The 11,774-nt window shown below is 37.4% G+C and overlaps 2 protein-coding genes across 5 annotated transcripts in view; both read right to left on the bottom strand.

The window, feature by feature from the left end:
- Window positions 1-1,063: 1,063 nt before the first annotated feature.
- Window positions 1,064-6,193, bottom strand: LOC107729170 (arf-GAP with dual PH domain-containing protein 2-like). 2 transcript variants are annotated; one of them, XM_016539566.1, is made up of 11 exons: window positions 5,961-6,193; window positions 5,229-5,359; window positions 4,976-5,067; window positions 4,437-4,519; window positions 4,189-4,298; window positions 3,766-3,915; window positions 3,518-3,601; window positions 2,661-2,723; window positions 2,208-2,285; window positions 1,834-2,062; window positions 1,064-1,742 (listed from the first exon to the last, which is right to left on the bottom strand). In XM_016539566.1, exons 1-11 carry the CDS (start codon window positions 6,046-6,048, stop codon window positions 1,714-1,716), a joined length of 1,137 nt encoding a protein of 378 aa, XP_016395052.1. In that variant the 5' UTR covers window positions 6,049-6,193; the 3' UTR covers window positions 1,064-1,713. The 2 variants fall into 2 exon arrangements, with proteins under 2 accessions (XP_016395052.1, XP_016395054.1); XM_016539568.1 differs by lacking the exon at window positions 2,661-2,723.
- Window positions 6,194-6,610: 417 nt separating this feature from the next.
- atad5a (ATPase family AAA domain containing 5a) overlaps window positions 6,611-11,774 on the bottom strand; it is a 19,424-nt gene continuing 14,260 nt past the window's right edge. For all 3 annotated transcript variants that reach the window (XM_016539604.1, XM_016539606.1, XM_016539605.1), the window contains one exon: window positions 6,611-7,047. In XM_016539604.1, coding sequence (XP_016395090.1) covers window positions 6,969-7,047 — 79 coding nt within the window. In that variant the 3' untranslated portion in view covers window positions 6,611-6,968. The remainder of the gene's footprint in view (window positions 7,048-11,774) is intronic.

Raw genomic sequence — 11,774 nt, 5'->3', positions numbered from 1 at the left:
TAGGCCTAGGCTTATGTTTTTTTTTTTTTTTTTCCTTTTTATTCGAAATATTCCCAAACGTGGTAACTAAGCTATATCATGAAATATCTAGATTCTAAAATATGTATAAGTAAATGCATTTTACACCTTAATAGATTATGTCAGTTTACCTATAATGGGCGATGGGCAAAGTAGCATAATAGTAAAAACCCATCTTTTTACTAAGTACCAGATATGGGTGTCATTCCATAAAATATTTTTAATATGACTGACTTTGTATTTAATGTGAATTTAATAAAAACATTGTACGTTACTAATGATAACACTTTCATTGCACAGAAAGAGAGCAAAGAACATTTACATGATCAAAGAACATTATCATTGACTTCGGTCTAGCCAGAGTTCAAACGATCTCAAAAACTCCCATTATAATCACTGAAGCCGTTTACACTGTGAAATGAATATCTTACTTGCATTCGTATGCACATCTGCACTTTATTGCATATGAGAGAATTCGCGAGAGCAGAGAATTCTCGCGCACTGAACAAAACTCCGGCGTTTCAGCGATGACTCATCTGGACACCTCTGATTGGCCATTGCATTCATAAGCTCAACAGAATCGAGTGTGATTGGTTTTAATGCGCAGCGCTGTAAAAACGCGTCTGTCTCTTCTGTCTCTGTGCAGCAGCTGATGAGGTTTTACTTTTTTCCATTACTGTCACCCACAGGACAAACTGCGCATTGAACCCAAAATAGTTTGGTGTGATACGATTTCCAACCACATATTTGCGGTGTGACTCCACTTTTTTCTCCATTTGTAAAAGTTTGTCTCTGCTGAACAACATTAACAAAAAAGCACCAAACTGTTTTGCTGGTCTTAGCTGATTTTAAGATGGTTTCCCAGCCTTTAAGCTTCAAATTGTCCAATAATATAATATAATAAATATAATATAATAGTAATCTCAAAGAACCTTTTGTGAAACAGAAAGGTTCTTCAGATGTTAAAGGTTCTTTATGGAACCATATAAACAAAAAGGTTCTTCTATGGCATCGTGAAGCACCTTTATTTTTAAGAGTGTATGAACATAATGCTAAAGTTATTAGTCAGTGAAGAAAATGACATGCACCACGCTAGCAACAAAAAGAACAACAGAAGATATGGGTAAATAAAAACTGGCCAAATGTCAGTTTATGAAACCCAGGTGTTCTATGATTAGCATTTTCATCACACACTTCGTCACTTGCATGTCTCCATTTCTGTACAACCATAATTCCTTATTTTTAGTTTCTATTTGGTGTTTGAGCTCCTGCATGTGGATTCACAGTTACACGTGAGTCTAATTTGGTTCTCACTAAGATGAGATTCTCGTCTTGGCCAAGGCTTGTTTCAGGATCTCTACTTGTATTGAGAGCCCAGATCTTATCCATCTTCAGACGTAGTCATATTCTTTGTGCTCCTTTTAGAGAGCTCAACCAGTCAGTCTATCCTCATCTGACCTACTGCAGTCTTCTCAGATTGGTTTCACATCCCAAAATGCACCAAGTGAGAATTTTTTTTAAACTGCTTGTTAGAAACAATGCCCCAAAAAAGTCACATTCTTCCACAGTTCCCTTTGAGTAAATCAGGTCTGGGACTCAAATGTTTTAACCCTAGATTTACCTAGAATGTCAGGGTTCATTTTAAATAGATTTAGTGACAGAGTCTGAGCTTATTGTCCCATCCAGTCATTGTCTTCACCTCCGTCTACGAATATTGGCTTCGGCTGAAAAGAGACAGAGTGTTATTTTTTAACACCTCATTTATGTTTTGTAATATTTAATTAGCACATCTGATTAAGAGTGTTATAATCTTACTGGTGTAATCTTGCGGCATCATGGGTTTGGAGATGACGGTTTTCAGGGCCTCCACCCACTCTCTCTGATCGCGCTCCTGCTCGCACATGAAGACGAACTGCCGATCTGGCGTCTCCACAATTACCCCACACTTCCATTTGTTGCCTCTCGTTCCTTTAGGGACACACTCTCTCACTGAATATCCATGATTCTCTGAGCCAATGAAAACTACCCCAAGCTCAATGGCATCCTTTAGGACAAAAAGAAAAGAAAATTCACACTACTCCCTCAACAATTTCATGTAGCACTTGTATGACACTTATGTGTTTGAAGTTTAGAGTTTTGCTGAACTACAAAACACTGACACAGTAAGAAAGGGAAAAAGCCATTCATACCAGCTGTGTTTTAAAATAGAGTAGTTTCCTGTTCAGGGAATCCAAAATAAACCATCTTTTCTTGAATGGCTCTCGCTGCTGTTCAACATACACAAACAGCCAGTGTTATTTGTTTTTATATCGAATTACTTTTAAATTCATTTCAAAATGTCAGACTTTTAACATCCGTCACATAAGTGGTAGTACAATTATTTATATAAATTATAGTTACAATAGAACAGCATACAGATGTTGGAACTACATAAAAAAATGGACACAGTGGTGTGACTTGAAATGGTGAGTGTGTAAAGAGGTGTGTAAGCTGGGGTGTTTTACAAGAATACCCTGATTTATCCTTAAATGCTTGTGCAATTTAAGAGCAAATACAAACACCTTGCTACACTGGAAAATCTAGATTTTAAAATATGCAAAGAATCAACATAGAGAGAACCATCTAGGAGGGAAAACTCTTACCAGTGGGCCAGTCTTCTCCATGTAACCCTCTTTTAAATAGTTTCTGGTTATCCATGGTATTAGCTTAAGACAAAATTGGTAAAAGAGTTTATAATCAAGATAATAATGAATGCATTATTAGTCCAAGAAAAAAAAAATGTTGCTCACCAACTGTTTCACAGAGCTTTGGTTATTTTTAGATTAAATTTCAATCATATTTCTAGCAGTAAACTTTTGTGTTTACATATTTATAATTATTATTATTTTTATATTATTATTTTATTATTTCATATTTATTATTTTGTACCATTTTATTTGTAACACCAATAAACCACAAAGTGAAACTCTTTTGTGTAATGCTAACACTACAGAGCAGAACAAGATGAACATGTAGCACAAATGTCATTGACCCAAATTAAATTTATATCTACTGTGATTTTCAGTGATGACTCACAGTACAATTTGTTCCTGAATTAGCCTAGAAAACTAGTCAATTACAAGACACATAGAGCATTCTGTCAGCTAACCAACTAAAATAAACACATTTCTTGTTTAGGAATGCAGCAATTCACAAAACACCAAAACCACATTTCCGTGTCCTGTTAACATTGTGGTGTAGAGTGTTTGTTTGACAATCATTTATTTTGTGAAATGGAAGGGAAGACAGGCCTTAAGCTGTTAGGTTTTAGGAAGTAAAATCACTTGGAAAAGGAGAAACTTGCAGTACTTCCTTTTTATGTGGCAATGTTAACACAACTATGACAGGAGAAAACTCAGAAAAAACAGATTTTCAAAAGCTATGTAAAGCAAATTGAAAGCACTGAGGTGACACGTTGTACTCTATTAAGTCAAAAATCTAGTATACAAAATGCACTTACATCTCCATCACTAGCTGTAGGAAAGGCTGTTTTCAGGTAGACATGGCGAATAGCTCTAATGGCATTAAACCAATTGACAATCTCCTAAAATGGAGAAAATACAGAGCAGATACTATTTAGTGCTCAAGCTGCCTTTGAAACTGGTTCAACTTGAGGAAGAAAAACAAAAAGGACAAAAAAAAATTTGAAATCTGCACTACAGTTGCACAATTCTTGGGAATAGAGCAGAAAAAAATCCAGAGGTTTACCTGTCCATTTTTGTGGTAAACAAAAAGGTTTCTGGTGTGATGATCCACACAGTAGGTGATCTGAAGGCCATAAGCATGTCCTATCTTCTCCGGCTGGAAGGTTGCATTCAGGTCCTTCACAGAAATAGTTGCCTTTGGTCCCTTAGATTCCTGAAAAGCACAGATATTGTTTAATGAATAGCTCCTTTGTGCACCTAATACATCATTAGATTCTACTATTTTTCAATCAAAGTTCAAATATTTAAAAATACAGCTAGAATTGTGTTGAATCGTGATGTTTAATGCATACTATTAGCTTTGATGGACTTAAATGTCATGTTGTTATTCGCAGTCTGCACTGCATTTTACAACAAATGCCTTCAGTAAAATATAATTTCATTCTTGATGATGTGCAAACGTCATTGCTCAACAAAAAGTTCTCACATCCTCCTTGTAGTATTTGAGGGTAAAATCGTGCACTGAAAGAACAAACTTCCTCTCGAGAAACTGTCCGTTATCCTTTCCTTTCTTCCACAGCATGCCCTCATAGACACCTAGAGCAAGGCAAACTATTTTAGTTGAAAGATTAATGTTATCATCATTAATATTAGCAGAGATGAAACAGAATAAAGTAAATAAACCTTTAAAGAACAAAGATTAAATGAAAACATCTGGGAACTAAAATGGATTACCTGCTGTGTAAGGTCTTTGTCTATTTTTCTCTGTAAACTCCATTCTTTCGTATTTGGCTCGAATCCATTGTTCTCTGAGGACCCTATACAGTGTACATTGAATACATTTTGTTGAGCTAAATGCTGGAAATAATTGATGTGTAAATTACATACAGTACATATTATAGTCTGAACGTACACTTACTATTTTATCATAAAGCAGATAATACTAGTTTAGCTGAATATGACCATATATTAAACAGATGCAAGTACAATGCAGCATATTAAGAATCGAAAGTACAGTTGACAGAATCAAAAGGCTGGACTTCATTACCAGAAACCCCTTTTAGATGAATCAGTAGTTCCTCTTACTGTGACCAACAATAGTACAATGCTGCTTTTTTTTTTGCCGGTTTGTTTGCTTGATCAGCTATTTTTTTTAAACTTCCCAAAACAGAGATCTGTTCCATTATGATGATAAATTAGTATGTGTTTCAGTTTTAAATTAATGTATGCTTTTGCTTGACTTTTCAGTCAACAGAAGAGGTTGGACTACTTACTCGCAATCGTATGGTTGGGGCTGATAATAAAAGACTGGGACAAATTTCTCATAGAAGTTTTTGGCAGCACGGTTTCCATTGGCCTTCATGAACTTCTCAAATCCAAAAATGCATTGAAAGGAAACGCAACAGTGTTAGGGTTCACATTCATGATCTACTGTAACCACTAGATTCAGAAAATTAAAACAGTGACCATACAAAAACTAACATGCAATAACAAATATCTTATCATTTGAATTTTTAGTTCACATACCTGCACAAGCTCATCATCCCAGAAGTCTAAGCGTATAGACTTGATACGACTTACAGAAGGAAGATTGCGATGAGTTCCAGAACAGTTTAGACACACAAAAATTCCCAGTGTGCATGAAGCCCAATCTGGATCTTCAAATAACAAGAGTCAAACAAACATATAAATAACCCAGTTCCCACAACCAGGGAAAAACAGGACATATTGTCAAGTAATTTTAGGAAAAATCATGAAAATAAAGACTTTTTTTTACAAATACATCATTTTTTGATTCTATCATCAGCTAGAAAATGAATCGTTCGAGATTCATCTCCATACAATGTTAGAAAAGTTAAATGTTATAGATCTCTATAGTTTTAACTCTATACATATCTCTATAATCCCTATACAGTTATAGAAAAGTCAGAAAAGCATGGAAATGGAAATTCATGGTTTAAAAAGCGTGTAAGCCCTGCTAAACCTTCTTTGACAAACATTTCAAAAGAAATGTAAGCTAAAATGCTACCGGTTTAATAACAAATGCCAGTTTTACTGAAGCCATAGTTACAGTGATCGAACCATGACAACGAGAAGCTGTTTACTCACGGCTACTACGAGCACCTACAGAACTGTAACTTTAAACTATGATAAACAGGGTGTCAGGATATTAAGCCAGAGAATCCCAATTAAAGTACAGAAAGAACTGCTGGCTGCGAGTTCAGCAGTTTAAAGCGGCGGTGACTCTACTGTTCTTACCTGCAGCTCCACAGTCAGCACAGCAGCAATTCTGTGACAGCTTCGCCAACTCTAGAAGTGTCTTTTTGTTCTTTTCCCGATTTGCCATAGGCGAAATGCTTTTAAAAACATAGGTAGTAGTTTCACCTCTTATCTGTTATAGGGCGCGGTTTCACGCTTTTACTTGACGCTCATTCAGTGCCTCGACCGCGTAGCGCTCCGCTCGCGTCAGATTCGAAACTCAAATGCGCTTGTGCGCGGTGAAATGCTGCGGCTGGACTAACAAGCGAGGTCTTCCGCAAGCATTTAATTACTAAAAAAAACCCTTCGTGCTCACTTCCTGGAGAAAACAAACCTAAAATGTAATCTATTAAATAATAACTTTAACATCAAATACTGCATAAGTAGGAGCAACACCAAACACCAACCCATTGTGGACAGTTCTTGTGATTAATACGATTAAAATATTAAATGCAATATTACACTTGTACCAAACAAACCATGAGATTATCAAGACCGTAGGTGCCAACAGCCACATATTTTTGCAAGCTGGTAAATATACTCCAGTCACACACTGAAACTGCATACAGAACAAAATGCTGCATTTACTGGTTTAACAGGTGTAGTTATCTAACTAGATTCAAGTGGACTAAAACCAGACCATTCAGGAGATGTGGAAGTGAAAAGTGTGCTTCATGACATGAGGTTTCACGTACAAACAACAAAACAAAAGTTCAAACAGCACCATCATGTTCACAGAGTTCTTGCAATTTACATACATATTTTGAGAAAAACATGTTTGCTGGCAAATAGCAAATTGAAATTTATTACTTCATAAAACATTTCGGAAGATGCATGACAAAGTACAAAACAAATGATCTTCATAATGGAAACATCTCATTTAAAACATCAGTACAAATATGTGGTGTCCACACAACAACATAAAACCACACTCCTTCTGAGTATATATTACTGTACAAATGCATATTACCAGCAGCCCTTAAGCAGCTGCCTAAAAATGTGTGTAATTTAAGGGAACTCGGAAGCCAGGAACTCCACTGTGCTTTTAGGAAGACTGAAGTGTATACCATCCAAATAGTGCAAGAACCTGTACAAGAGGGAAAAAAAAAACCCAACACTGATTATTTTGTTAAACGTGGATCTTTAAATTAGTTTTGGCACTACAAAGCAAGTGAAGGTGTTCATTTAAAACAAAACAAATGGTGATAAAATTCAAAAGACTCATACTGACAAAAATGAGAATAAAACATCATCGGTTAATTTAAGCTTTGCAAAAGCCACATCCTGTCCCTCCACTGCGTTTTGCTTTTTTTAGACCCATGAACTATGACCAAGTTGCAGTTTCACACCTCCTTGACAGCACAGCGAAAAACATGCATCAGGTACTAAACACATATTTATGAGATGCAATATTTATAGGGCTGAAACAATTAGTCGACAAATCTTTTTGTTGTCGAGTAGTCGTTTGATCTCATATGACCAAATGTAAGAGCCTGCAGTAATGCGGTTTGACCAGTGTGGCGTTGTAGCGCAAGACAGTAATTCAGCTCTCCTGGATGCAATTCGAGAGAAGACACAAGTGCTTCAGTTCAGAGCAAACGCAGCGAAACCTGAGGCTGCTGAGCGGCGTTTGGATGAATATGTAAATATATTCCTCTAGACCCTCACCTGCGTTTGATCTTTCCCTGCTCCTTCATTCTCTCTGACCTACAGATGGTACGTAGAGAGGCGAGGTAGTCCAGAGCTGCTGCTGCCTGGTTTCCAAGCATTCCAGCGGACCTGGAGGAGAGCACCGACTTCATCACCTCACTTCTCCTCTCCATCACCCTGTACGAAACAAAATGAGCACAAGATTACGTTTTATTTTACAGTAGGTTGTGTATAAACCACAAACAGGAAAAAGAGGAGACAGTGTAATCTAAAATAATGAGACTATGTATGGGTAATGGATATAATTGAACATTTGTTTTATATTTGCAAGGATTTCGCTAGTAACATAAAACACTTTTTAGTTTTCTAAAGATTTATTATACTAGTTTCGTGTTCCTTGTCTTGAACTTGCAGGTTTAAGAGTACAGGTTTAAAACATTTTAATAGCATGTCTGATTTAACCCTTTGTAAAATTCTGATTCAAAAATTGTTTGCATCACTCAAAAATGTTCAGGAATTGCAATACATATATGCATACACATACATACAGTGTGCATAATTATGCAAGTTGATAATTTTGCCAATTCCAAACCACATCAATATTAATAGCTACTATTATCTTTGTATTTAATCATTTATGAGTGATATAAAATTGTTATTGAGCATTTCACTGTCCAGTGGTCATGATTTAACTTTGCAATTTCTGTATTGCTTTAGTTTTGAATATTTCTTATAGACATTTAATAATTTTTGACTTTTCAGTGTGAATTAAATCTCTTTTTTGGCTCATTTTACCCATAAAAGAAAAACCTGCTTTATATGCACACCTGAGTATAAGGCATTTTTCACTTCCATCCCTTGTTAACAATTATATATCACTTATAAATGATTAAATGCAAAATAATAGTTATTGAGATTGATGTGGTTTGGAATTGGTAAAATGTGCTTGGAAAAATTAATATGACCAGAATATCAACTTGCATAATAAATTATGCACACACACACACACATATATATATTAGATTATATGGGGTATAAATAAAAGAAAAAATATATATAGAGCAGCTGAATTCTCACCTTGGGTCACAAGGTGTAGTTTGAGTGAGGCTGAAGCCATCTTTGTGTGGAGGCACAGGGAGGGTGAGCTCCTCCTCTGCCTCTCTTCTGATCTCCTCCTCCAGTTGCTGTGCTCTGTCCCAGGCTTCGGAGACTACAGCCTTGCACTTCCTAAAACTCAAATGCCCCAATGCAGCATGGATTTCATTGACATTAACACCATTTACTCGGCTGACACACTCTAACCGAATGTCATCGGTCATCCCACTCTTGACCTCTGCACCAGTCCAGCCAAAGACTTGTGTTCTGCAGGAACCCTCCGTTTGCAGCGGCTGGTAGCGCAGTGAGGAGTCTAGGAAGGACATGTGGTCCATATACTCTGCTAAACTGCTTAGGCACTGCATCACTGGTTTGCTCTTCTTCCTTTCAGCTTCGGATAACACAACACGCCTTGGTTTTACCGGCGCAGCTTTGGACACATTCACAGACACATTGGCTGGATCTACATTAGTGCTTTGAGCAGGATCTTGGCTGGTTTTTGTTAGTGAGAGTAAGTCGTCCTCCGACTCTGAATCAGACTGGAAAACGTCTTTATTGCTCATGCCCATCTTTTTCCACCCCCTCATTCTGGAGGACACTTTAAGGGGACTACCGTCATCAGAGGGCTCTTCCAAAACCTCCAACCTCACTGTCTGAGGTACTTGCTCAGGATGGGACTGTGGGTTTGGTGTTGGTTGTGATTTGAGTGTGGACTGTGGTAAAAGACGAGTTGGCAGAGGAAGCAGACTCTCCATATTCGAGTAGAGAAGATTCACTCCCCTTCTATGGACCTCTGAGAGAAGATCCCAGCACCTAACGCTGTCTATTACTGGAGACTCATGCTGTAAGATATGAATAGATTGATCAGGGACAAATTCTTGTAGCAATATAAAAAATTTTTTTTTAAATCATCATGTGTTGGATATTACATGGCACATGCTCATTTCTCCTATTTATACATGTGGATTACCTTGTGCACTTACTTAATCTTTAAAAACACTAAAAACTTAACACTTTTATCAGGTTTAGCAAATATGAAAATTAACATTTTAAATTGTTTTTAGTTTGTATTTTCATTTAGACAAAATACTGCTCACACAAACACACATATAAATAAAAGGGGTGAATTTCCACCTCTTCTCATACTTTTTCCCCACCAGAATTATTTGATAGTTCTAAAATTCAAAACAACAGCATTTATTTATTTAGTTTAAACAGAAATCTTTTTTTAACATTACAAACTTCTTTATGGTCACGTTTGATTTAATGAATCCTTGCTGAATAAAACTATTAATAGCTTAAAAAATAAATAAATAACATTAGTGGCTTTTACATTAGGGAGATAAACACTCACCTTTAGCAGCAAATCTGCAATATTTTCTGTTTGCATATTTCGGATCCCCAGCAAACTCTCTGTGCATGCAGTGTGGCAGGGTGGTATTTTATCCTCATTTACATCCTGAGCTTTGACAGACTGATGGTGAATGTCACTCTTGACGTCCCCTTTGAGCTCTACAGAGTGAAACAAGTTGTTTTTGATGAGAATATTCACATATTACGATATACAACCAAGAGTTCTTAGTGTACTTTTTCAGAGTCAATTATATCTTTACCTGAGGAAGGCAAAGGCCGATGCACCTGCTGTCCACCACCACTGCAGGCCCAAAACTGCAAGTGCAGGAGGCTTTGACGAATATCACACCTGTTCCAGTCCAGCAGACAGGACAGATCCTTAGTGTCTGTTCTCATGTTTTCTGCTAGACACAGCAGCTGGAGGTAACTGGACACATCCACCTGGAAAAGTCAAAAATATCGACAATCACAAACAAGACTCAACACAAGATACATTTTGTTTTAACAAAGGAGAAAATAAATTAAGTGGACTTACCACTGAAGGAGATTTGAAATGGATTTCCTCAAAGTATCCATCAAACGAAGCACCAAAGATTGGATCTGCACAAAACAAGTCCCATGATGACTAATTCACATATCACAAACTGTAATTTTCTGTTCACTGCCAACTTTACTCACCGCTGGTTGTTAGAATAACTGGTCTCTTGGTTGTAGTCATGAAGTGTTTTATTGCAGCCAGAAATCCAGCGTCATCATCAAAAATGATATCCACCTCCTCAAATAAGATAAGAGATGTGGCAGCCCTCTTGTCCTGGTCTTCAGTGGAGATCTTGGTGCCTGCTGATGTTTCCCCGGGGCACTCTTTGCTGTCAGCCTCTTTTGCTTTGGCAGACTTTTTCGAACATGCTTTTAAGACTAAAAGAAAACAAGAAATGCCATATAAAGGTCTCAAACATGAAGCTTGCAAAAAAAATCCTAAATAATAAAAAAAATCACATTAACAGCTGTTCTTTTGAACTTATATTCATCATTGGATACAGGAAAAAAAGTACCAGTTCCCACAAAATATTAAGCAGCACAACTGTTTTGAACATTGATAATAGGAAATGTTGCTTGAGCACTAAATTAGAATGTAGAGGAAAACAAGAAATGCCATAGAAATGTCTCAAACAGATTGCTGGATTTCGGGAAAATTTGATTACTGGATTCTGAATTATTACCAGGTTGTGTTTTCTTGTCTTGACTGTTTGCTTCTTTGCCCGTGGGTCTTCCACCCGCTTTGAAGAAATTGGCCAAAGATGTCGGAGCCAAGCCTCCTCTTCTGGATGAAGCACTTCGAGGGGACTGAGGAGGCTTCCTGGGCGATGATACAACCCTTCTGGGGGAATTCAACTTCCCTGTAAGTGAAGTGAAGTGACATGTGGCCAAGTATGGTGACCCATACTCTGAATTAGTGCTCTGCATTTATCCCATCCAAAGTGCACACACACAGCAGTGAACACACACACACCGTGAACACACACCCGGAGCAGTGGGCAGCCATTTTTTGCTGCAGCGCCCGGGGAGCAGTTGGGGGTTCGGTGCCTTGCTCAAGGGCACCTCAGTCGTGGTATTGAAGGTGGGAGAGAGCGCTGTACATTCACTCCCCCCACAATCCCTGCCGGTATGAGACTCGAACCCGCAACCTTTGGGTTATGAGTCCGACTCTCTAACCAT

The sequence above is a fragment of the Sinocyclocheilus rhinocerous genome, unplaced genomic scaffold (assembly GCF_001515625.1).
Source record: "Sinocyclocheilus rhinocerous isolate Xijiao unplaced genomic scaffold, SAMN03320098_v1.1 scaffold1029, whole genome shotgun sequence".
Classification (NCBI taxonomy): Eukaryota; Metazoa; Chordata; class Actinopteri; order Cypriniformes; family Cyprinidae; genus Sinocyclocheilus; species Sinocyclocheilus rhinocerous.
The sequence above is the reverse complement of the archived record's forward strand: the minus strand, read 5'-3'. Positions and strand labels throughout refer to the sequence as shown.